The following is a 26,736-nucleotide window of genomic DNA, read 5'->3' as shown; positions in this document are numbered from 1 at the left end:
CCTGCTATGTGGACTACAACCTGAAATTGTAAACTGAGATAAACTCCTTTTTCTCTAAATCACTTTTTATCAGGGTATTTTATTATAGCAATAGAAATGTAACTAGGATAACCTATTTTCGAATCTTGAACCCTATGTGTCTCTAACACAAATATACATCTCCTGTGGACAAAACGCATTACAATCAAATTATTCTACCATGGAAGAATTCTTGTACGGTAGGTAATAAAGCAAATATAAATGTATACTTTTATCCCGGTTAGATTTCAATTCTGAAATAGCCACTAGATGATTTAGTTATTCTCCTTTGATTTGAAGTTACCATAATTATGATCAAATTCCTTTCCTCTTGACTGTACTGGAAACACTGGTGAGAACATTTCAGACCAGAGAGCAGAGAATGTTCAAGCTGGATGGGAATTTAGCTTCAATGAGTCTGTGACCCAAACACAATGGTGAGAACTTCCAACACCCCAAAGGAGTTGCTGGAATTCAGAACAAGTCTCTGGGGCTATGTTTGTTTTGACAAAATTTAGCCAAAAATTTTACCAGTCCAACTTTGCCTTGTGGCGTACTTCCTTTAAGCAAAGTCTTTTGATCTTACAGGAGTGTTTCTGACAAGGGTTGAAAAGTTCAGTTAGGGCCTCAAGGGAAAATCATAGCCACTCATATACAGGTGCTCTCAGAGTTTCTTTGGAGTAACTTTGGCAGAAGATTCCAGATAACAGGCCTAACCTCAGATGCCTGAAATATGATGTTAAACTACTTGTGAACAAACAAGGCGAGGGACTGACCTCAGATGTGAGGCCTCAGAAGGAAGAGCACTTTAGGGACATGGACAACGCTCACGTCTAAGACACTTTCCCTAGAGAAATACATCCCTTCTGCCAAATTACCCTTTAATGAGGAATTTGTTCCAAAATTTCATACCAGTTCAGGATATTGACTGAAAGCTGAGAAAGGGTCTGTCTATTCCTAACTTTCAAAAGTCAATAAAATACCTGGTTTTCTGCTTTATTATTTTTTCTATGGTACTAATCTTCATTCAACATGTTATGATTTTTCACATGTTTCTTGTCTCTCTGCCTCCCCTTTCCCCAGCCAGGGGAGAAAACGCCACACAGATGGGGGATGGTCTCACTAGTTCGCCACTTTGTCTCCATCGTCTAGGTCTAGAAGCCCGGACACAAGATACTCACAAACTTAAGCCCGGACACAAGATACTCACAAACTTAGTCTTTAACAAATGAAGCCAGAGACTTTCCACTGTGACACCGAAGGCTATGAACACATGTGTCACTTTAAGTGAAAATGACAATATCTCAAAATCTAGAGGCTAAAGAGATTATACACACACACACACACACACACACACACACACACACACATATATATGTATACATACACATACACACACACATATATATATACACACACACACACACACATATATATATGTATATGTATACATACACATACACACACATATATATACACACACACATACACAAAGAGGAATCACCTGGCAAACAGGTTCATGTGACCTTGTAGCATATGTATAAGCAGGCTGGTGAATAATAACACGCATGCTCCAGGGAACATATGTATCCACACACAGATTTCAGCCAACAATATTCTTATGGACCCAGTCAGCCACCAACTTGACTGAGGCAGGACTCAGAGTACGTACCATAAAGGGTGTTTGAGTCAGCTTACACCAAAGTAGAAGGTTGCCAACGCTGGGCTTTCCAGCCTTTGAAATAGAAGTCATGACTGGCCAAAGCATAAGACCAAAGCAAAGAACAATTCACAGTGTGGGTAAACAGTCATCTCCCTGGGTCACAGGGAGAAGCTTCTTGCTTCTTCCCTCCCCGCTGCATCCTGTTTCTTCATGACTTCCTAATGATACCTTCTAGCCTCTTTGACAGCTGATGTAGACTACACCTCCTGTGGACAGCGGTGGGAACCCTCCAAACCTGCCCTCCTCAGCTACCTAGAAGGCTGCATCGCTCAGGCCTCCACATTCTTGGCTAAGCTGCTCCTTTAACTTGCGCTGCCTTTTTCTGGTTCCTAATCTGTTTCTTTTATACCCTTTATCTAACTCATCAAAGTCTAGATTAAACATTGTCCCTTTGCAAAGTGTTACTTATATCCTTGCTCTCCAATTAGGATTGAAATAGACAACACTACTGTGAAATACAACATAAGAGACAAGAAGAGAGCATCCTCATTAAAGATGAAGTGTCTGGCTCTTCCATAGCATTTCTTGAGGCAAAGAAATGTTTCAGTTACCATGGTAACTCACAGTGACTCAAACAGAGCAAACCTTTAGAAACTGGATTTGAATGCATTAAGAATCCCATAACTTGGATTTTCAAAATTATTATTTAATTTTACATTTGGGTGTTTTACCTGTATATATGTCTGGGTACCACTTGCATGCCTTATAGCCATGTCAGGTTCTTTAACTAGATTTGCAAATGGTTGTGAACCACCATGTGAATGTTGGGAACTGAACTTGGGTCCCCTGGAAGAGTAATCGGTGCTTTTAACTACTGAGCCAATTCTTGAGTCCCCAACTTGAAATTCTTAAAGGCAAAATAAAGCAACATGCATGTGTTTGTAGCAGGAGAGGCAAAGCCAGGCAAAGATGGTGGGAGGTTGTTTATGGTTTCCAACCCAAAGAGTCTTCATTGCCAGGGAAATCCGCAGGCCAATTTTCAAAGTTAAAGGAAAATAGTGGAAATCATTCATTTACTCATAAGAAAGCAAAGGCTAAAAATAAGGCCAAAGCAAAGAACTAGATAGCAACCTTGAGTTGACTTTGGTTATTTCGTCCACTCTCATCTGGATGCCAGAGAAGCAGTTGCGTCCAGCCTTTGGTTAACAGGACTGAGCCACTCTGGACACCCGTGGTCCATGTTTAGCATATAGTATGTTCTCTGTAAAATACCTGGTGCTGGGATGAATGGATACATGAATGAAAAATGCTCCCTAAAGACCAGTCAGCCGAGTGTTCCTGGGATCAGTGAGCGGGATGGAATGCTCAGGTAGAGGTGGACAGTCAGGATGTACAGGCAATTCGGGGTGTACGGCCAAGTCAGAAGACTAAGAGAATGTAACAACAAAAAACACAGAGTTCAAGGGAATCTAAGCTAAATACTTTCTCTTTCAAATAGTTAAAGGGTCTATGAGGGAAGGGATGGTTCCCTCTGGGAATAATGCATCATACTGCACTCTCAAGAGAGGTGGGATCTAATAGAACTTTTCGAATTCAGGTCAGTGGAAAGAAACGTTAAACTACAAAGGCCTTTCTCAAGCAGTCATAAGAATTCATTCACTAAAGTTGTTTAAACCGTGTTAACATGGTCTCTACAGGAATGCAGCAGACAGGCTACTAGCATCTTGTGGGAAGCTGGACTTTAAAGTTCCATCACCCACAAAACCTGTGAATCTAAATGATAAGGAGCCAGTTCTAGCTAGCTCCCCTCTGGCACAACATACTCAAACATATTAACTGAGATGTATTACCTGTTTCTTAGAAAATTTCATTAGCTTCACTCTTGGAGAGCTGGAACTTTCAATATAACCGTGTTTCGGTGGTTCGAGGAGAACAAATTCATAGTCAAGACTCTCAAAATACTTGCTTGGAATTTGGAGGTGGTCCTGCAGAATTGCGGTGGAGCCCCCTTCTTGAACCGTGAGATTCCGCACCTCTAGAGGTATCCACTTAGGAATGATATCCAAAAGCATCTCCACTCTCCTTACAACCTGGGAGTCCTTTGTCTCATCTAGTGTGAACTGGTCCTTTTGTTGGCCAGGAGCTGTCCGGACATAGAGAACCTTGCCTTCATCAATATCTTGCTGGGTGAAGCTCAGAGTGGGCTTCCCATGTACACCCATGATGTCATCTTCTGCCGTGGATTTTTGGAGGTATCCATGTAGGGGTGGAGTTCTGACTATGAACACTGCCTCTGAAGGAATATCTTCTTCATTCCCAGCCTTGTGTTCACACACACAACACACGAACACAAGGAAAAAGCATATGAAGAATCGTAAGAGTCAACCAAAGCTACTGATGAACCACATATCTTCTCCTAATATCGACAAGTGGCTTAAGTTACAAGCAGGGTTGTTACCCAGTTTAAGGTCAGGTCTGATCTGGGACCCATGCCAATATTTGGAATATTAGCCTTGGTCACAAAAATAAATAAGTAAATATAAAAAATAATAGTCAACGGCTCTTGAGTAGCTATGAAGTATCTGCATGCAACACTAAAGATCCTGAGTAGTCTAAAAATTTAGGTTAAAAAATTGAATGAAAGAGGGCTGGAGGCTTGCCTGGCATCTGGCATTTGCAGGGCCATGAATTTGATCCTTAGCACCATGGAAGGAGAATTACAAAGACCAGGAATGGCAGAAGAAAGAATGGTCGACTCAGTAACATCTCACAACTGTAGAGGGAAGGGCTCTTCCCTTTTTAGTTCTGTCCTGACTAGCTCAGCACTTCCTATGTGTTCTCATCGGATTGATTCAGCAAAGATCATCTCAAATGTTTGCAACTCATTTTCATCCTAAGGGTGAACATGCCCCCTTGTGGTGAAATGCATTAATTCTGTAAGCTTGGGAGAGAACTGGGAACTCTGGTGCTTTCTGTTCCCTTAGTGAAAACTCAGTATTCACCAAACTGATTCTAGCTCAAACTCATCTCTGACATTACTGGTTGTACTTGGAAGCCTGCCTAAAGTCCCTAAGGCAAAGGGAACACAGCCTGCATGTGTGGGTACCTGTCAAAAAGTACAGCTTGCCCATTCTATACCCTACAGAAAATTCCCCTAAAAATGACAGCCTGCTCTCACTGGTTCACAGGACTATGCTCACTAGAAGCTTCAAGGTAGACACCTGAGGGAAGGCTGTGGCTCTCCACCACCCTGGCATCACTCCTCTGCTCAAGGTTGGATTTATCAATCTGTCTCAAGGCCACATCCGGAAGTCAAGGAAGAGACTACAAGCGCTGTCCTCTGCTGTTTGGGGAATCCTTTTTGTGTCTGCCACTACTCCCTCCCATCACAGGTTAACCCACGTCAGCAAATGAAATGTTGCTAGCGCTGCTGTTAGCAACAAATAAAAACAAGAGCTCTTGCTTTATAATATACACTCCCTCCCTAAATTCTAGTTCATACTATACTACACATGGGCACACAAATGATTGGGTATGTAAACGTGGCCTTAAAATAAGGCTGAACATTGTGCAGATTTCTCCAAATGTCGGAAAACTGGTAGAATCAAACTGAAAACCTCTTACCTTTTCATCTCAGTGGCATATAAATATGTACATAAGTGTGTGCACATATATATACATTAGACCATACCCGGTACCATGAAACACAGTGAGAAAGAGACAGACACACACACAGAGGCAGAGAGACAGATATAGAGACAGACAGACAGGGCGCACACACATGCACGCATGCGCACACACACACACGAGCACACACACAGAGAGAGAGAGAGAGAGAGAGAGAGAGACTGAGAGACGCAGGCAGGCAGATACAGAGACAGACAGAGAACGTGCTCTCAGAAGCAAACAAATGGATTATAAGCCCCTACTGGTCTAAGCCAGTACGATGCTCGGCGCTTTGGATATCACTACCTGGAGCTTTTCTCTACTCAGTTTTAGTGGTTTTCCTTCTTCAACTACAAGGCTTCTGCTGTGCAGACTTGGAGGGTAATGTTGGTGACCCTCCAAGGACACTTGGACACGAATGCTCACATCTAGGTAGGTATCTTTAACTTTCACAGTCAGGTTAAAGATATCGAAGTCGCTATCGCCGTTGTACCTATAAATCACATGTCCCTGCTTCAGGTCATGCTGGGAAAATGAGTGAAAGGCAGAATTGTTGACCAGGAGTCTGCCATGTTTTGGGGGTTGCACAATGTGAAATTCAAACTCATGGTCGGTTCTGACATCTTGGTTTGTGGTGACACTCAGGTTGGCTGTCGTTAGAAAGCTGTCCCTCCCTCTGTGCACAAGCAGCCCTGTGTTGTTGACTATATGGATATAGGCCTCTGATACTCTGACCTCCAAAAGGGAAGACGTGTAATGGACACCATCTGTCACAAACAGCAGGAACCGAGCAGAGTCTGGACCTTGGTGACTGAAGAGTACACGCCCTTCCTGTAGGTCCTCTTGTCGGAACTGGTAGAGCTTCTGAGTCGGGTCAATGGCTTTCACCAAATCTCCATTTGGTATGCCATGCCTAGTATAGAGCAACTGGCCATCATCAAAATCTATGTCGGGGTCATGGTAACAGAGGTCTGCTAGTGTCAGTAAGCGCTGGCTGTTCCGCACGACATGAAAGATCTTATCTACCACACGCACTGGCTTCTCATCATTTTTCAACTCAACAGAAATGTTGACTTTGATTTCTGTAGACGTGTGCTCAGAGTCAAGACTTTTGACTCCTCCCTGTTGACCCAGACCCGTGGCAGAAGCCAGAATGAAGAATTCATCCCACGGGGTCTCAGAGTCATCATGAGCGTAGATCAGCCTCTCACTCACTATGTCTTCATCTGTGAATCCAGTGACCCTATTGTCATTTCCCAGAGAAGTGGAGGCACTGACCAACTTTAATTCCCCATGCTGAGGACTCTTGGTGACTTTATATTGGAAGACATGATTGTCCAATGTTTGAACAAATAATTCTGATTTTGTAATTATTGTCCATTCTCCTTCTTTTACATACAATCCAGTGTTTGTTACAGTCATGTGCATCTTATCTGCTTTAAGTTTTATCCTGAAGATATGATCTTTGGATTCTACATGTTTTACAACTACTGCGAAACTAAAAGAATCCTGCGAGTCTTCCCTGGGCATTCCCTGAGGTTCATAGCTTACCTTAGCGTCTGTAATGTTTTTTTGACTGAACACTGAACTGGTTTTAAGAACTTTATTGCCGAGTAGTAGTTTTCCTTTCTTAGGTGGCATCAGTAACTTGAAATACAGTTCCCTCTCAGCTACTTCCACACTCCCTGCTGCAGCCTGCAGATGTCCAGAGTCCAATACTTTCTTGTTTGTGTTGCTAATCTCTAGAGGGATATTTTTCAGAAGTGTCGGTTTCAGCCACTGCACAGTCACAGGAAACAGGAGCTCTTTACTTACTTTCCCCTCTACGTTAACTTTAAATTTAAAGTGATCGGCGACATTTTCTTGCTGCAATTCTTTGAATGAACTATAGTATCGGATCTGACTCTGGTCAACAGAACGTTGAGAAAAGGTCCTAACTGGTTTCCATTCTCCGTCAGATCCCAAGTGCTGAATTTGGCCAAACTGAGGTGGGTGTGTGATGTCATAGCAAGTGTCCAGCCCATGTTGTTCACCGTTCACCTTCACAGACAAGTTGCTCCGCGTGATGAGAACGGTACCACCTTGTGGTACCACCACACCGGTCCTATCAGCCACTTCAAAGTCCCACGGGACAGCCATGACCCGCAACACCACAGTATTGCTAACCAGCTCGCCATCAGTTGCTCTCAGAACAATCCGAGAGTTTCGATGACCCCTGTGCACATAGAAAATGTTGCCATCTTGTAAATCTGCATCTGTAAAGCCACTGATGGCTCTCCCAGGGTCCTTGGCACTTTCTAAAAACCCAGCCTCTGAATTGAAGTTGTTAAGAACAGAAAACCTGAGCTGCTGAGCCTCTGTGTCAGGATCTAACACCTGGATCACGCTGGGTGTTAGCCGTTGCTTAGTCTTCTCAAAGAGAAGCAAGTGTCCCTCTGAGAGCTTAAGGTATGGCGGGTCATTCACTGGAAGGACAATAACGTTAAAAACATATGGAACGGGATTCTGCAGCCGGGACGCCATTGCCTTCTTGCTACTAGAAAAAACCCGAAACGTAAAAGAATCTGTCGGCTCTTCCGAACCGTCATGGACATACCACACTTTCCCTTGCTTCAAATCTGACAGAGTAAAAGTCCACTCCGTTTCTACAGCAGGCCAAGCATCTATCTGAAGGAACCCGTGACTTGGCATTTCCTGTATCTTAAACAGTATCTGAGAATAATTGATACCCAGATCCGCGAAGTCCACGTCCACGTCTATGTGACTTTGTCCCAGTAAGGCTCGTCCGCCCTCTTGAACTTCCAGTTTATTCAAAGCCAAAACAGTGGTAGGGGATGACTCTGGTGGAAGCGCATCTTCCCCTGCCACAGAAGGATCTGTAGCACGGAGACCCTCGCCTGCGCACCCAGCAGAAATGTCTCTGGAAACAAGAGCATCCCGCAATGCTCTCTTTTCCAAATTGGCTTCTAAGTCTCGCAGGCATCCTTTCAGGGACATGCCTCGAACAGATTTCCCAGGCACAAGCCCAAGTTCTAAGGCGCGCGCTGTTTCCCACATCCGGTCATCCAGGCCTCCCACGAACAGGGGCCCTTCGGATACAAACGCCTGGCTTTGCAGAGGCAGGCCCGCCCTTTCCCTGTGTTCATCAACCGTGAGGTCCACATGCCTCCCGGTGACTCTGAGTTGAACAACGTGCCACTTGTTGTCACTAACCAAGCTAGATGACAAAAGTTGAGTTTTTGTTCCGCCCCTTCCTACATGAGCCTTCAGTAGACCCTCATGAATTTCCAAGGCAACAAAATCTCTTCCTCTACCTGACTGAAGTAAAAGCAAAGCTTGTGGGGTTTCAGTTTGCAGGGCAAATCTCAGAATCCCTTCCCTGTGTACCTTCCATTCTGGAAAGGTGACATAGGACCTAGAGCTGAAAAAGCTAATAGCTTCATTCTTCCCAGCAAAAAACTCATCATTACACCCCAGTGACACTTCATAAACCTTCTTAAAGCCAGGGTAAGAGCGAAGGGACGTAAGGATCTCCCTATGGTTAAATACCACACCCTCCATGCATCCTCGGAAGTTGGGTGTCTTTCTGTTCAGGTAAGGGACACTGAGCCCCCCACGACCTCCTATATAGACTCCGTGGTGAAAGGTGAAGTTACGCATTCCACCAGCCAGCCGGCTGCTTGTCTCATAACGCTTGTCAATGACCAAGAAAACGTTATCTTTGCCATAGTGCAGTCCCACTGAATGCCAAACCAAGTCGTCCACACGAAGTCTTTGCTCAGAAAGGATGTGCTCGCCCGTACCCATGTTTACTTTCACCTGAGAGAGACAAGAGCCATAATTAATGAAGCCCATCAAGATGTTCATCCCGTATGCTCTTGAGGAATGGGTTGCTATGGACTGACCCCTTCTAAAACACATGGTGAGGCTTAGATCCCCAACCCAGCAGTGTGGCGAGCTACCGAGGCCTCAAAGAAGCGATGTGGTTGTTAAGAGGGGTTAATGCAATGTCCTTTTGCAGAGTGGGTTCTCTTATGGAATGGAGGGGGACATGAAAGGGGCTGTTAGAAAGCAGGTAATATTTCAGACATGCTAGAGAAACCGGAGACAATCCCACCTGCATCTGTGGCGTGCCATCTGAATCTACACTTCTTTCGGGTTCCTTCCCACTTTCTGTTGCTTTGTGTTCTCCAGGAACCTAATGCTTACATGTCTCAAAGATGTTTTTTTTAGAAGCATACCTGTAATATTCCCGACAGAAGTTCTATCAGGCAATAGTCAATCTTCCCGGCTGCAACGAAGAGTAAGCCTTGTGGCTTGCTGGTTTGAAATCTGAACTGAAGCGACAGCTCAGGGGAAACCTCTGTGGTGCTGAGCTCTACGTAGCTTTCGCCATAGAATGATGCTATGGGGAAGAAAAGCACCGGTCAGGGAATGCGGATGCTTTACATTCTCTTCCTCTCCGTAGTGTGATCCAACTGAAGAAAGCTGCCTTCCCAAAGGCCACTCCTGCTTCCTAGGGTGCCCCCACAAAACCAGCATGACCTACAAAGGCTTAGCTTTCTCTTAGCCATCTCAGCACATCTCGGAGAGGTCTCTTCTTCATTTGAACCCTTCAAAGGAACTGCCAATGTTTTCACTGATACTGAATAGCAGCTCAAATTTCTCTTCTACACAGTTCCACTCCCTTCTGCTGGGGGCTGATTCAGAGCTCCCTCTAATAAACCTTTTGTATGTTAAGTCCTACCTGGAGTTTAGTTTCCCACAGAACCTAGCTGGTGCTAGAAGTGGCCTGTCACTCTGGGTGGGATTTGGTGCTGAACCACCCTCAACTGAGTTGAAAATGGATGAGTGTTGCTTGCCGACAGGTGGGGCCCAGGAAACCCTGGCAGTGATGCCAAAGTTCCACTGGTTATGAACTGGGATGGCAGGGAGTGGCAGGACATACTGGTCCAGCTGTGAAACACTAAGCAATAAAAAGCAGAGGTCAGACACAGTTATCAGGATAGCAGCCTACCCACAGTGAGCTGAGCACCCAGAGGAGACCCAGGAGTGTTCTCTCTCCACTGCCTATCTGGGAGAGACCTCTGGGAACTCTCAGGGTGAAGGTATCACGGTACCGCTTGGGTCTATACCCTACAGGCCTCCATCTGCACCCAGGGCTAGAGCTGGCCCATCATTGTTGGAACTCACAACCTACCCACAGAGGGATGAACACCCAGGAACGATCTCCCTCTGGAGCCCACAGCCCACAGACACATAGGAGAGACAAGCTCCATTCAGAGACAACAAGATCAGTTAACATCAAAGATAAGAAGATGGCAAGAGGCAAGTTTAAGAATCTAAGCAACAGTAACCAAGTCAACTTGGAAACATCAGAACCCAGCTCTCCTACCACAGCAAGTAGTGTATGTCCCAACACACCAGAAAAACAAGATTTGTATTTGAGATTGTGCTTCATGTTGATGATAGAGGACCTTGAGAAGTGCATAAATAACTCCCTTAAAAATACAAAAGATCACAGATAAACAAGTACAAGCCCTTAGAGAAACACAGGGAAACACAAGTAAACAGATGAAGGAATTGAACAAAACCATCCAGGATCTAAAAAAAAAAGAAATGAAAACAATAAAGAAAACACAAAGAGAGTCAACCTTGGAGAGAGAAAACCTAGGAGAGAGGTCAGGAGTCATAGACACAAGCATCACCAACAGAATCCAAGAGATGGAAGAGAGAATCTCAGGGGCCGAAGATAACATAGAAAGCATTAACACAACAGTCGGAGAAAATGTAAAAATTAAAAAGCTCCTAACCCAAAACAATCAAGGAAATCCAGGACTCAATGAAGAGACCAAACCTAAGGATAATAGGTGTAGAAGAGAGCGAAGACTCTCAACTGAAAGGTTCAGTAAATATCTTCAACAAAATTATAGAAAAAAACTTCCCTAACCTAAAGAAAGAGATGACCATGAACATACAAGAAGCCTACAGAACCCCAAATAGATTGGACCAAAAAAGAAATTCTTCCCCACACAAAATAGTCAAAACAACAAACAGTGAAAACAAAGAAAGAACACTAAAAGCAGTAAGGGGGAAAGAATAGGAAACATATAAAGGCAGACAGATCAGAATTACACCAGACTTCTTAACAGAAACTATGAAAGCTAGAAGATCTTGGACATATGTCATATATACCCTAAGAGAACACAAATGCCATCCCAGATTACTATATCCAGAAAAACCAAGATATTCCAGGACAAAAGCAAATTTACACAATATCTGCAAAGGATAATAGATGGAAAACTCCAACACAAGGAGGGAAACTACACCCTAGTAAAAGTAAGAAAATAATCTTCTTGCAACAAAACTAAAAGAAGAAAACCACACAAACACAATTCTACCTCTAACAACAAAAATAACAGGAAATCGCAATCACTATTCCTTAATATTTCTTAACATCAATGGACTCAATTCCCAATAAAAAGACATAGACTATCAGACTGGACACATAAATAGGACCCGGCATTTTGCTGCATACAGGAAATTCATCTTAGCAACAAAGACAGGCAAGACCTCAGAGTAAAAGGTTGGAAAATAAAAAGCTTTCCAGGCAAATGGTCCCAAAAAACAAGCTGGACTAGCCACCCTAATAATGAATAAAATAGATTTTCAACCAAAAGTTACCAAAAAAAAAAAAATAATAAGGAAGGACACTTTTTACTCATCAAAGGAAAAATCTATAAAGATGAACTCTCAATCATGAACATCTATGCTCCAAATACAAGGGCACCCAGATTCATAAAAGAAACTACTAAAGCTAAAGCATATATTGCACCACACACAACAATAGTGGGAGATTTCAACACCCTCCTCTCATTAATGAATAGATCGTGGAAGCAGAATCTGAACAGAGACACAGGGAAGCTAACAGAAGTTATGAACCAAATGGACTTAACAGATAACTATAGAGTATTTCATTCTAAAACAAAAGAATATATCTTCTTCTCAGAACCTCACAGCACCTTCTCCAAACTGATCATATATTCAGTCACAAAACAGGCCACAACAGATAGAAGAACATCGAAATAATTCCATGAATCTTATCAGATCACCATGGACTAAGGCTGGTCTTCAATAACAAGAAAAACAATAAAAATCCCACATACACATGGAAGCTAAACAATGCTCTACTCAATGACAGCTTGGTCAAGGAAGAAATAAAGAAAGAAATCAAAGACATTTTAGAATTTAATGAAAATGAAGGCACAACATACTCAAAATTATGGGATGCAATGAAAGCAGTACTAAGAGGCACACACATAGCTCTGAGTGCCTCCAAAAAGAAACTGGAGAGAGCATACACAAACGGCTTGATAGTACACCTGAAAGCTCTAGAACAAAAAGAAGCAGATACACCCAAGAGGAGAAGATGGCAGGAAATAATCAAACTAAGAGCTAAAATCAACCAAGAAGAAACAAAAAGAACTATACAAAGAATCAACAAAACCAGGAGCAGGTTCTTTGAGAAAATCAACAAGATTGATAAAACCTTAGCCAGACTAACTAGACAGTGCAGAGAGAGTATCCAAATTAACAAAATCTGAAATGAAAGGGGAAATATAACAATAGACACTGAAGAAATTCAAGAAGTCATCAGATCCTACTACAAAAGCCTATTTTCAACAAAACTGGAAAATCTAGAGGAAATGGACAATTTCTAAACAGATACTAGGTACCAAAGTTAAATCAGGATCTGATAAACCATCTAACCATCCCCATAACCCTTAACAAAATGGAAGTAGTCATCAGGCCTCCCAACACCCCCCCAAAAAAAAGGCCCAGGACCAGATGGGTTTAGTACAGAATTCTATCAGACCTTCATAGAAGACCTAATACCAACACTCTCCAAACTATTCCACAAATTAGAAACAGAGGGAACACTACCCAAGTTATTCTTCAAAGCCACAATTATGCTCATTCCTAAACCACACAAAGACCCTACAAAGAAAGAGAACTTCAAACCAATTTCCCCATGAACACTGATGCAAAAATACTCAATAAAATTCTTGTAAACCAAATCCAAGAACACATCCAAAGGATCACTCACCATGATCAAGTAGGCTTCATTCCAGGAGTGCAAGGATGGTTCAATATATGGAAATCTATCAATGTAATCTGCTACATAAACAAACTCAAAGGAAAAAAAAATCACATGATCATCTCTTTAGATGCTGAGAAAGCATTTGATAAAATTCAACACTTCTTCATGTTAAAAGTCTTGGAAAAAGTCAGGAATGCATGCCCACACATAAACATAGGGAAAGCAATATACAGCAAACCAGTAGCCAACATCAAAGTATATGGTGAGAAACTTGAAGCTATCCCACTAAAATCAGTAACTAGACAAGGCTACTCACTCTATTCCTACCTATTCACTATAATACTGTAAGTATTAGACAGAGCAATCAAACAGCAAAAAGAGGTTAAAGGGATACAAATTGGAAAGAAAAAAGTCAAAATATCACTATTTGCAGATGATAGTATACTTAAGTGACCCCAAAAATTTCTCAAGAGAACTCCTACAGTTGATAAACAACTTGAGCAAAGTGGCTGGATATAAAATTAACCTGAAGAAATTAGCCTTCTTCTACTCAAAGAATAAAAAAGCTGAGAAAAAAAATTAGAGAATCAACACCTTTCACAATAGTCACAAAGAAAATAAAATATCTTAGTATGACCCTAACCAAGCAAGTGAAAAATCCATATGACAAGAACTTCAAGTCTCTGGAGAAGAAAATTGAAGGAGACCTCAGAAGGTGAAAAGATCTCCCATGCTTATAGATTGGAAGGGTCAAGATAGTAAAAATTGCCATTTTGCCTAAAGCAATATACAGACTAAATGCAATCCCCATCAAAATTCCAACTCAGTTCTTCATAGAGTTACAAAGAGCAATTTGCAAATTTATTTAAAATAATAAAAACCCAGGATAACAAAAACTATTCTCAAAAAAATTCACCATCAAGCTGTATTACAGATAAATTATGATAAAAACTGTATAACATTGGTACAGAGACAGGCAGGTAGATCAATGGAATAGAATCTAAGAAGCAGAAATGAACCCACACACCTATGATCACTTGATCTTTGACAAAGGAGCTAAAAAATGTTCAATGGAAGGACAGCCTCTTCAACAAATGGTGCTGGTTCATCTGGCAGTCAGCATGCAGAAGAATGCAAAATGATCCTTTCTTATCTCCTTGTACAAAGCTCAAGTCCAAGTGGATCAAAGATCTCCACATAAAACCAGGTACACTGAAACTACTAGAACAAAAAGTGGGAAAAGAGCTTAGAGCACATAGGCACAGGGGAAATTTTCCTGAACAGAACACCAATAGTTTATGCTCTAAAATCAAGAATCAACAAATGGGACCTCATGAAATTGCAAAGCTTCTGTAACACAAAGGATACTATCAAAAAAACAAAACCAATCCTACATCTGATAGAGGGCTAGTATCTAATATATACAAAGAACTCAAGAAGTTAGACTACAGAGAATCAAATAATCCTATTAAAAATTGGGGACAGAGCTATACAGAGACTTCTCAACTGAGGAATACTGAATGGTGAGAAGCACCTAAAGAAATGCTCAACATCCCTAGGCATCAGGGAAATGCACATCAAAACAGCTCTGAGATACTACCTCACACCAGTCATAATGGCTAAGATCATAAACTCAGGTGACAGCAGATGCTGGCGGTGGTGCAGAGAAAGAAGAACACTTCTCTGCTGTTATAAGCTGATACAACCACTCTGAGAATTAGTCTGAAGATTCCTCAGAAAATTGTACATAGTACTACCCGAGGACTCAGCTACTCCACTCCTGGGTATATACCCAAAAAATGCTCTAACATATTACAAGGACACATGCTTTACCATGTTCATAGCAACCTTATTTATAATTGCCAGAAACTGTAAAGAACCCAGATGTCCTTCAACAGAGGAATGGATACAAAAATTGTGGTACATTTACACAATGGAGAACTGCTCCGCTATTAAAAACAATGACCTCATGAAATTCCTAGGCAAATGGATAGAACTTGAAGCTCTCATCCTGAGTGAGGTAACCCAGTCACTAAAGAACATTAATGGTATGTACTCACTGATAAGGCTTGGAATACCCAAGAAACCATCAACAGAAATTATGAAGCTCAAACAGAAGAAGAGCAGAAGGTGATGCCTCAGGCCTTCTTAGAATGGAGAACAAAACATTAATGGGAGGAAATGATGGGACAAATAGAGGAGCAGGGATTGGAGAAAAGATTATCCAGAGACTGCCTCACCTGGGGATCCATCCAATATGCAGCCACCAAACCCAGTCACTGCTGCTGATGCCAAGCAGTGCTTACTGGCAGGAGCCTGAAATGGATGCCTCCTCAGAGGCTCTGCCAGGGCCAGACTGATACAGTTGAGGATGCTTGCAGCTAACCATCGAACTGAACACAGGGACCCCAATGAAGGAGATAGAGAAAGAACTGAAAGAGATGAAAGGGTTTGCAACCCCATGGGAAGAATAAAATCAACCCACCAAACCCACCACAGCTCTGAGACTAAAACACCAACCAATGAGTTCGAATGGAGAGACTCATGGCTTCAGGTTCATATGCAACAGAGGACAGCATTTTCTGACATCAATGGGAGGAGAGGACTTTGGTCCAGTGAAGACTCGTTTTCCCAGTGTAGGAAAATGCCAAGGCATTGAGTGGGGAGAGGGTGGTTGGGAGAAGGAGCACCTTCATGGAGGTAATGGGAGTGGGAGGGGGAATCGAATTCAGGAAAAGGGAATAACATCAGAAATGTAAATACAAAGAATGTCCAATAAAAAAAGCAGAGGGCAAATGTAACTATGAGGACAATGAAACTGGATACTGATTGACAAGCTTGAAGTTTTACAAAAAGACATGCTGAGAGAGGTCAGTCTCCTCAGTTCTCACAGTAGGACAGAGGAAGCTAAGATTCATACCCAAATCAAGGAAGAGCCAACCTCAAAAAGTCCCAACTCCAGTGATGCAAAGGCTCTGGTTGGATAAAAACAGAACACTGCTGTGTGAAACTGGAAATGTACATTGGTGCAGTTGAGCATCTTGACTCCTATAACTCTCTAAAGCCCTCTAAGCCCGCAGGTATAGATTATTCTTTTATTACAGCCAGCACCTTGAAGTTCACAGACACCTCTCTTCACAAGATATCATGGGACCACTAAAGATTAACCCCATTGTTCCTGCCAGCAGATAGATTAAAAGCAAAGGGCAAGTCACAACCCAGCCTGCCTGGGGTCATGGTTGGGTAAATATGACATAGGTAAGACACATGCTGAGAGGCTATCCATACCTTAGATGCTTCTCCCAACTCCTCTCCTGTCTCCAGGATTTTCTTGTGTAGCCCTGGCTGTCCTGGAGCTGGTTTTGTAGACCACACTGGCCTAGAACTCAGAGATCCAATTGCCTCTGCCTCCCAAGTGCAGGAACTAAAGGTGTATGTCACCATGCCAGGCTCAACAGTGGGTCTCTTTAACTCTGCCATTCAGCTTAACATTTGTTACAGTCAGGGAAGCAATAGAGACTACACTGTAGTACCCAAGGACTACTCAATAACACATACCAAGGTAGGAATTAAATAAACTTAGAAACAAAAAGAATATGGCAACATGATACCTCCAAGAAAATGTATAATTCTCTAACACTAGGTTCTAAAGAAAACAACACTAATGAAATGCCCAATAAAGGGTTTATTTAAAATGATAAGGATGCTGAATAAAATCAAAAAAATACAGATAAATAAGTAAAACCAGAAAAATAAGACATCATGTTAGTAAGAAACTGAGCAAAAGAGAATGTGGTATATATGCACACAATAGAGTTTGATTCATCAACAAAGAACAAAACTGTGTTATTTGTAGGAAAATGGGTAAAATGGAGATCTTCATGTTAAGTGAAATAAACCAGACTCAGAAAATCTAATATTGTATGCTGGCTCTTATGTGCAAAGTTATAAGGTAGACACAGACATAGGGCATGAAAGGGAAAGTGGGGAGAAGAATATTATGAGAAAGAGGGAACACAGGGAGAAAAGAATATAAGAAAATACACAGTATTCATGTATGACATTTCAAATTAAGCCTGGTATTTTATAAAAATGAATACACACTAGTAAAGAGACAAAGACATTTAAAAACATCTAAAATATAAAAAAAGAAATTCAGCAAAGGAATGGAGACCTTGAAAGGAATCAATCAGGAAACTTGTTAATGCAGAGCTCAAGAAGTCATTTAAAAATCGACGAAGGCAGGACAACTTAAAGGGTGAGAGAAGATACTTGCATACTACTCGTCTGACAAGGGATTGGTATTCAACTACACAAGGAATACAAAGACTCAACAACAAAAGAAACAAATTCCTATTAATGATCTGACAGACACTTCTCAAAAGAAAGATAAATGGACAATAGGTGCACATAAATCTTTGTGTAATTAGTGACTTGAGAAATTCCAACTCAAAACTAAGATATCATCTCACCCCAGTTAGAATAACTATTATAAAAACAGTAACAAGTGCTGCTAAGAATATGCAGATGTTAAGGAATTTGTATGCTGTTAACTGAAATGTAAATTAGGACACTCAATATGGAGATCTCTCGAAACAGTAAAATAGGTTTACCAGAAGACCCAGCCTTCCCATTTCTGAGCAAATATCCACAGAGACGTGAGGAAAGCTAGGGATAAGTTACATATATGTCCATGTTTTCTGTAGAACTATTTACAGTAGTTAAGATAAAATCGGCAGCAGACAAATGGGTAAGTGAAATGAGATAAATAGTAGATAACTGATAGATATCAATTATAGCTATCAACTACAGATGACTGACAGAGAGAATATCTAGATATACAGTGCATTACTATTCATTACTATTTAGCCATAAAATTAATTACAGCAAAAATGGGTGGAGCCAGGGAACATTGTGCTAGAGAAATAAGCAGATATGTTCTCTCTCATATGTGGAAGGTTTTTGCTGGTGTTTTGGTTGGTTGGTTGGTTATTCTTAATGTAGGAAAGAGAGGACTAGAAGCTGGGAGGAGAGAGGAGTGAAAGGGAGGCAGAAAGTGACCAGTACCTATAACACACACAACTAATAAGTATTGGACAAAAATATGCTCAAAATCTCAATCAATGTCAACAAACATATTAATAAGTAAACTCAATGCTAGAATATAGGCTTAATATCATTAAGATGAAGCAAGAAATCATAAACCTCCCAGCCAGCGGACTTTACTCTCCTGAATGCCCTCCCTGCCACATCCCCACTCGGACAGGCTTAGAAGTTGAATTGTTAAGTGTTCAAAGGCAGGAAATGTTTTCTAAATCCTAAGACCAACTGCTAAGACGACTCAATGGCATTCACAAACAATATCCTCATATGTTCCCATGTTTCACCTCGCTGGCCCTAATCAATTCCAGTCCCAGCTAGTGGTCAGAAAATTCCAGAAGAACAAGAAAGTTGAGTGTAGCACTTCTGGTCTGACAGTCATTGATGTCCTCAATTACCCCATCTTTCCAGCCCCTAATCCACTCCCCGGAAAACCAACAAGAACAAACAGGAAAGTGAAATCAGTTCCTGGAAGGGAAAGGACCTCTGGTGAAGGCAAGGACATGACTTCAGTATCTAATCAGGTTGAACAGAAACTGAAGATGCCATCCTAGTCTGTGTGCTGATTATTAGTAGGACTTAACTGCCTAGCTGGTGTTTGGTAAGAAGGTGCAGAAACACGGTGCCCCTAGATGACAAATATTTATGGTGGCCTGAAATTTTCTTATGAGACAATTTTTAGTCGTCATATTTACCTTAGAATTGACTATAAGTCTTTCTTCCAAACTCTTTCTAGCTTTCTGTTTGATTTTGGTTTTGTGTTTGGCTTTTAATTTGGGTTTGGCTTACTAATTATGGAGTGCTTAGCATGTGCCAAGTATTGTTGTGAGCAGAAGGTAAAGACTTAATTTAACAGCTCACTGCTTATCAGAATTAAAAATGTGCCCAGAAAAAAAAGGAGTGTCCTTAAGTGATGGAGTTAATAGGAAAGGAGCTTGTTTGGGGGAGCTAGGGAATGAGGGAGAGGCAATCAAAGCAAAATGTGTCTTTCCCAGTCCCCTGCAGAGCCCAAAGGTTTTCTCTGGTATGAAAGTTCAAAGATGAACACACAAGAGTGTTGTCTTACTTTTCTGTTGCAAAGATAAAATACCGTGAGGAAAGCAACTTAAAGAAAAAAGGAGTGTGTGTGTGTGTGTGTGTGTGTGTGTGTGTGTGTGTGTGTGTGTGTTCTCTTACAGTTCCAGATAGATACATTCCATCCTGGCAAAAAGGACACGGTGACAAGTAGGGACAGACACTGTAGTGGCAGGATCAGGAAGCTAGCTGGTCACATTGCATCCACACTCAGAATACAGCCAGAAAGGGAAGTAAGGCCAGGCTAGCAAGCTCCAAGGCCCACCCCTAACAACACACCTCCTCCAGTGAGGCTCCACCTCCTAAAGTTTCTCAACTTTTCCAAACAGCACCTCTGGGGACCAAGTAAGGCTATTGGGGATGTCGTGGGGCATTTCATGCGGTGGGCAGGTTTCCGGGGAAAAATGGAGAGATGGGATAGCACAGGGTACTGTGTCCGGCTAAGTGCAGTCCATTAACAGAGGGGAAGGGGCACCTTCTCCATAGGAAGGGTTGTCTGGGCATTTAAAGGGCCTTTGCAACTTGATGACTGGCTGCTCCTTTAACAGCCTTTATAAATCTCTACTTGTTAAAAGTCTGTGTCACTGATTATTATCTGGCCCAGACACCTGCCACCCAGAACAAAATGTAAAATTTAAAGATGAGAATATTTGTTAAGTCGGACCACTGCCCAGTTCTCAAGGCATAGAACAATAGCCAGCACATTTTAGACTACTGAATACACAACTGCCTTGGGAATCAGGACTCTGTCAGAAGAGGCTTAGAGAAGAATCAGTCAAGGAAATGACATGGTCAGGCTGTAACTCAGAAGTTGACAGTCCTGAAACGCAGGCTTGAAGAGATGCCAAGAAACAGAGAGGTGGATGAGCTCAAGAGATAGCTAAAAAGTCTGCTCACAGGAGGGAGAGGGGAGAAGGTGAAAGGCAATGCTTATGAACACTGAGATGCTGAGTTTGGCTGAAACTCACTGAGATGGAAGCCTGGGATGAGAGACTTTGTGCCTCGACTTGTTGACCCACATATGAGTTTGAGGAGCAAATAAATGAGCTGCTAGGAAGGAAGCTTCCAAGCAGAAGGTTCACTGCTGGTGGGCCTGTTAAGAAGGTGAACCTTATCTTATAAACAATGTCAAGCATTAAATCACTTTTAGGTGTAGGGAGACAGATCAGTTCTGTATTTTAGAGAAATGGGTCTGGTGCCTCTGTGAACTAGTATATAAATTTAAGATGTATTTATAAAAACATTTTGGACCTATTTGCTGTCACTGAAAATCAGAATTACTTTTCTAGAGATTTAGTATCTAGGGAAATGTTATGATCTATCTTTTAACATACGGCTGTTGTTCTTTGAAACACATTCCACAGTCATTTTGGGAGTCAAAGTTTGCCTTCAAAACCAAAATCATTAAACAAAAGTTCTCTAGCATCATCAAAACTCCTAATATCTTAGAAGAGTTCTGCACTGGAAAACACCTCATACTCACGTGGTATAATTTAAGCTCATTAAACCAGTTGGAAAGGCAGATTTTGCCCTGCAAACCCTTCTTAACAAACTCTAGTGTTTTAAAGTTGTGTGAATGTTCTGTGCACATCAAGTTCAAGTGGACTATTTATTCAAGAGACAGCTAACTTTAACTAGTTCATCCGAAGAAAAAGAAAACTTACAAATAAGAAATAACTTAGTACAAACATCCTAAACATCCTAAACACCCATGGAGCCTTTCAGCAGATTAACACAAAACCCTGCTCCATTAAGTTTAACTCACAGTAGAAAATCAGTGAACCAAAATTTGTTCTAGAGCCATAGGATGGGAGGTTGACCAGATGCTCAGTGAAGGGCAACGCTGGCACCATGCTCCTGTGTTAAATATGTTGCTGATACTGTCAGAGGAAGACCGAGAGCAGAAGGCAGCAAGTTCAGACACACTAAAATAATCTTCAGAGCCTGGGTTGATCTAGATCAAGCAATCTACAACCCTTTGGCTCTTTGCAGATCGAAACCCTCTAGGCTGCTAACTCTCCATTTCACCCAGATATTTTTCCCTGTGCAATCACTCTAGGCTAGGTCTTCAGGTTACCCAGGCAAAACCAACTCCACTCTCACCTCCTGTCTATGAAGATCCCTATGTCTGGCACTACTCTAGGGGCATCTGGTCCTAATGTCTCCAATGCGAATAGTCCCTGCTGAATAAGTGAATGAAGTAGTCCGGGTCTCAGCCTGCCCTGATTGTCACCAGCTCCCTCTGAGGTACTGCAGAGCCAGGTGGTGCTCTGCTTATGGTATCTGCTACACAGACTGAACAGTCCTCCTTAGACAAGCATTTCCATTCTGGACCCAGGCTTCTTCCCCAGAGTAACAGTGCCCAAGATCTGAAGTTGACAGCTCTCTCTCTCCTCTTGAATGGCACCTGACTTCTAATGCCCAGTATTCTATGACCTTATCCATCTTTTGCTGCACCCATGGCCAGGCTCTAGGTATTTCAACTATGGGGAACCAGCCCTCTGAACCACCAGCTACTTAAAAAAAAAATCTGAATCTGTGCACCAGTTTTGAGGCACCAACCCCAAAAAAATTCCAGGATATTTACTGCAGAGCCAAAGGAGTATATGAGGAATTCTGAGGGAGTTGTCATCTCAAAATCAACAAGAAAGGAGAAGTCAGTTTGTCCGTCTAAAGCTGGCTGAAAGTCTGTCTCCATTGGCATGTGAAATGGCTGTTCATCTCTTGACATAATAAAAGAAATCAAGGGTGCCTTGGTTTTGGTGTGCTCTGTACCCCAATGGTGCATGTACTGGGAGCCTGGTCTCTACTGTGCCAAAAAGAGGTGCTATAGTTTTAGAAGGCAGCACAACCGGTGAGGGGTTGTTGGGCTACTCAAGACTTCACTCCCAGAAGATATTGTAGAAGTCCTTGGGGAACCCTTGTTAGCTCTCTGGAGAAAAGTGCTATAAAATGCAAGACTGGCCACCATCCTGAACATTTTCAGGCTCCCTTCGCCCTGGCTCTTGGCACCATGCCAATGACACAATTTCCTCACCAGAACCAGCACTAAAGTCCTGAGCTACATAAACCTCTTTCTTTAAAGCAAATTTAGTCTTGGGTACTTTCTTAGAGCAGACCAATTTAAACAAGGTGTTTTTAAAATTCTTCCAAACAACTCAAGGGTAAAGGAGCTACAATGCCAAGCAACAGGTCATCCCCGAACTTTTCTTCTTGGATAAGCCCCCAGTCAGCCTTGTTAGAATGCAAAGGCAATAGTCGACAAGAAAGTAGTCAAAATTAGAAATACTAGGGATGGAGAGATGGCTCAGTGGTTAAGAGCACTGGCTGCTCTTCCAGAGGTCCTAAGTTCAATTCCCAGCAACCACATTGTGGCTCACAACCACCTGTAATGGGATTCAATGCTCTTTTCTGGTGTGTCTGAAGACAGTGACAGTGTACTCATATAAATAAATAAATCATTTTTAAAAATTAGAAATACTGAAAATGAAACAAAAACAAACCACTTGTAATATGGCTCCAGTCAATGTATATCCTGTTACCTTTAGAAACTAGCCAATAACAACAGTCTGACTTACAAATAGAAATAGCTGAGCCCGGTGCACTAAAAGTACCCTCCTAGACAATATCTATTGTCAGACAAAGGTGGCTTCTACTATGGTTACTTGTCACCCTGAACCTTTCAAAGACTAAGAGCAGAGCTCACTTTGGACAATTCAATGGTTCAAGGAGGCACCCTGAATTATACAAAGAGACAAGGAGGAAAACTAAACTCAAATCACATGTGGTAACTCAGAAAATATTCTCAGGGATGGAGGGATGGCTCAGCTGTTACAAGAACAAACTGATCTTCCAGAAGACCTGGGCTCAATTTCCAGCGTCCACATGGTGGCTTCCAACTGCCTGTAACTCCAGTTCTAGGGGATCCAGTCCCCTCTTCTGGCCTCTTCCAGCACCAGACATGCATGTGGCAAACAGACATACATGCAGGCAAAACACACCAGCCACATCTGTGCATTACTGTAGATGACCTGTAGAGACTTGAACCTGACTGGCATGGGAAGGGAATAAAGAAAAGACAGACAGGCTGACACAAAGAAAGCAAACTAGGGTCAGACCATTGGAGCTCTCTACTACAGAAACCATGGCTCACAGAAGCTCTGCACATTTGTTATATAGAGCTGAACGAAGAGACACGGTTATCCCATATAGCTGAACAAGGAATCAGAGTTATCACATACAGAGAAACAAGGCAGCAGGGTTTGTGGTACCCAGGTCAACCAAGAAGATGACAGAAACAATGTGTAGGGGAATGGTCTTCAGGCCAAAACTGGGCATGGCAGGGGGTGTTGTGGTTGACATTTTCTATTATACTATTAACATCCACACATGGACCAGAGGACGGCTTTGCCATTGCTGTATGGGTCTGAACTCTGTGATCTTTGACATGGGGAAGACTAGGGTTTCCGCTTCTCCCTACAGCCCATACACGTAAAATCAAAGAATAAACTATTCTCCCAAGCATCACAAAGTAGATTTCTCAAGATTTGGGCTTGCGATATTTGTCATGCTGTCCCGACAGCCTGAAGAACATACATGTTAAAGTGCATGCTACGGGATTCTTTATTCAACAAAGAAGCCACACTCCTAACCTAAAGGAATATGCACTGTGCTGTTTCCTACCCATGCTAAATGCACACAGAGGTGGAGCGGGGATAATGAATAGGAAAGAAAGGAAAAGGGTATTTATTGAGCATTCTCGGTCTGCTAAGCAGTTGTTTTAGTTAAGCCTCTCCGAAGACGTTATTACCATGGTAAATTTACAGAGGCAAAACCAAAGCCCAGAGAAGTATCTGAGAACAGAAGATAACCCTTGGGTTTGAAGCTCGACTCACTGACTCTTAATCCCTAAACTTCTCTTTGCCCCCCCATACTATTACTGGCTCCTTGTCTGAAGCCATCTGGGTTTTTCCAAAGGCCATTCACTGCCCTTTGGAGTCTCTCTCCTCTTAGACTCGCACCTGTTCCTCAGTCACAGCAGCCAACAGGCACCCAGCCCTTCGCCACACCCACCCTTGGAGCCAGCCCTGAAGGGGCAGAGCGGCCTGCAGATGAGGACCTAGGAGATATGAAGGAGTAGAGCTTTTTCCAAGCAGCCTGCTCACCACCTGAACAAGTGGAAAGTGAGGCGCCTTCAAGGACCTAGATGGCCCTTGGAGCGTTACTCTAAAGCTGCCAAAAGACGTTGTCACGCAACGATCATTGCAAAGGAACAATGCTGTTTGGCCACCCCGAAAATGAACTTAAATCTTGAGAATGTCATCCAAATACTATACACATACAGTACGGATGATTTACAATTTCTTTTCCTGTTTAAAAAAAAAAAAGTCACCTGGAAGTGACTTTGAATTTTGAATCAATTTATTGAATTGATGTGGGGAAGGCCTAGGAAGAGGGGCTCATTCATAAAAGTCTAAAGAACCACATGCTTAGAAATCTGTAGGGAGGCAAAAGGCTATAGGGGAACAAAACAAAACACTCGGTATTTGAGCTCAGAAAAGTTAAGGTCTCCTACAGTGCAGCGTAAGGGACAAGAAATCAGGGGTCAAATAATATCCCAGGTGAACACAAGATCAGCTCCAGTTCCAAACTAAAAGGATGCGGCGCGGCCGCCCTCAGAGGTCGGCCATTCGGCTGGTCAGGTGGCCGACCTTAAAACTCCGGAGTCTCAGAGTTCACAGAGAGGAGGTGGCGCGGGCTGGGAGCTGGAGGTGGTCGGCCACCGGGAAGCCTGCGCTCAGGGCCGTGTCACATCCTCCCCTCCGCCCAGCTCCGGGACGCGGGGCCTGAGCGCGCCCCGCTCGCCCAGCCTGGGACCGGGCCCGCGCTCCTACCGACCGCCCACCCTCACCGCAAAGCGTCGCTTAGCTCGGCCTGCCCCGGGCGGGGAAGGGAAGTTGGGGCGCGTACCTCCGAGCCCCCCGAGCGGCCCGCAGAGCCCCAGGCAGGCGGAGAGCAACAGGAGGCCGCGGGCCCCGGGCCGCCCCATCCCGCCGCGCCGTCTCCGGGGCCCGCGCCGAGCTCTACCTGTGCGGCCCAGTGGCCGCCTGCGCGCCCTGAGCCTGGAGAGGGGCGGCGCCCCGCGCGGCCCGACGGGGCGGGGCACTTCTGCGACCTGCAGCTGTCGCGCGGGATTAGAGGGGCCTAGATTGTGGGCTCAGAGGCCTTGCAGGCAACAAACAGGACCTGAAGTTGATGCCCCCCCCCCCCTTCCCTGCTTGCAGATTTGGACCTTGGTATGCTTGAGTGGAGGAGAAGCTCGAGGAAGCAGGCTGAGGGGATAAAAGGACCTAGGATGACCTTGAAACAACCTGTCCCCTCTGACCACTGCACATCTTAGGAGGACAGTGGGTTTTTCTCAGCCTTATCCTAAAGCGGGCCTTCTGTGTAATGTCTGTGAACGTGTGTTGGATGAGCCGAACACGGTAGGAAAGAAAGTAGCCTGTCATTTCTATGCAAACATGAGCTTTGGTTTTGTTTCTCTGAAAGCTCAGGCCCTGAGTTAAACTTTTGAATTTTGGAGCAACTACCTGCAGAATAAGGCCTAAGATTTTATGTGTCGTTATCACTTCTTCCCTTGGGAGCCGTGGTTATAAGTCACAGAGAGGAGAAGCCCCCATATGAGTAGAGTCCAAGCAGAGGGTTTGACCAGAGGCTTCCAGGGCTCTCCAAAACCAGCTTCCCCGGGCCACATTTTATGACGCTGGGGGTTGTCAAAATGCCAGTGCTCCAGCTACCAGGACAGTCAATGTTAGTCCTGCTTTGTTCTTAGCAAAAGCAACAATGATTTCATTTCCCGTTCATTCCCTTTTTTTAGTTCTGTAATAAAGTGCTTTTTAAGCAGAGAATCGCGTTTTGACCTTTTCTGCAGCCGAAAAATCTATGAGGCCACTGTTCCACTTCTAAAGAAAAAAATGTGTTTTGTCTACCCAGCAGCCTTCCATGATCCTGGGAACCTCGTCCTCCTTTAGAGAAACTGTACTCGCTGCCTGCCTCACCATGTGTGGGAAATAGGAGTTGGCAACCACTTCTAAGAACCCCTCTGTCACGTGAT

The 26,736-nt window shown here is 43.1% G+C and overlaps 1 protein-coding gene across 1 annotated transcript in view; it reads right to left on the bottom strand.

The window, feature by feature from the left end:
- The window catches only part of LOC308433585 (chondroitin sulfate proteoglycan 4-like), a 69,429-nt gene extending 43,710 nt beyond the window's left edge, over positions 1-25,719 (bottom strand). Inside the window, exons 1-4 of the mRNA XM_080933696.1 lie at positions 25,593-25,719; positions 9,589-9,752; positions 5,654-9,166; positions 3,532-4,002 (exon numbers count right to left, since the gene is read on the bottom strand). Coding sequence (XP_080789822.1) covers positions 3,532-4,002; positions 5,654-9,166; positions 9,589-9,752; positions 25,593-25,671 — 4,227 coding nt within the window. The 5' untranslated portion in view covers positions 25,672-25,719. The remainder of the gene's footprint in view (positions 1-3,531; positions 4,003-5,653; positions 9,167-9,588; positions 9,753-25,592) is intronic.
- Positions 25,720-26,736: the final 1,017 nt, after the last annotated feature.

This window comes from Micromys minutus (genome assembly GCF_963924665.1).
Source record: "Micromys minutus genome assembly, chromosome: 20".
NCBI classification, from domain to species: Eukaryota; Metazoa; Chordata; class Mammalia; order Rodentia; family Muridae; genus Micromys; species Micromys minutus.
Note: the sequence above shows the minus strand (reverse complement) of the source record. Positions and strands in the feature narration are given on the sequence as shown.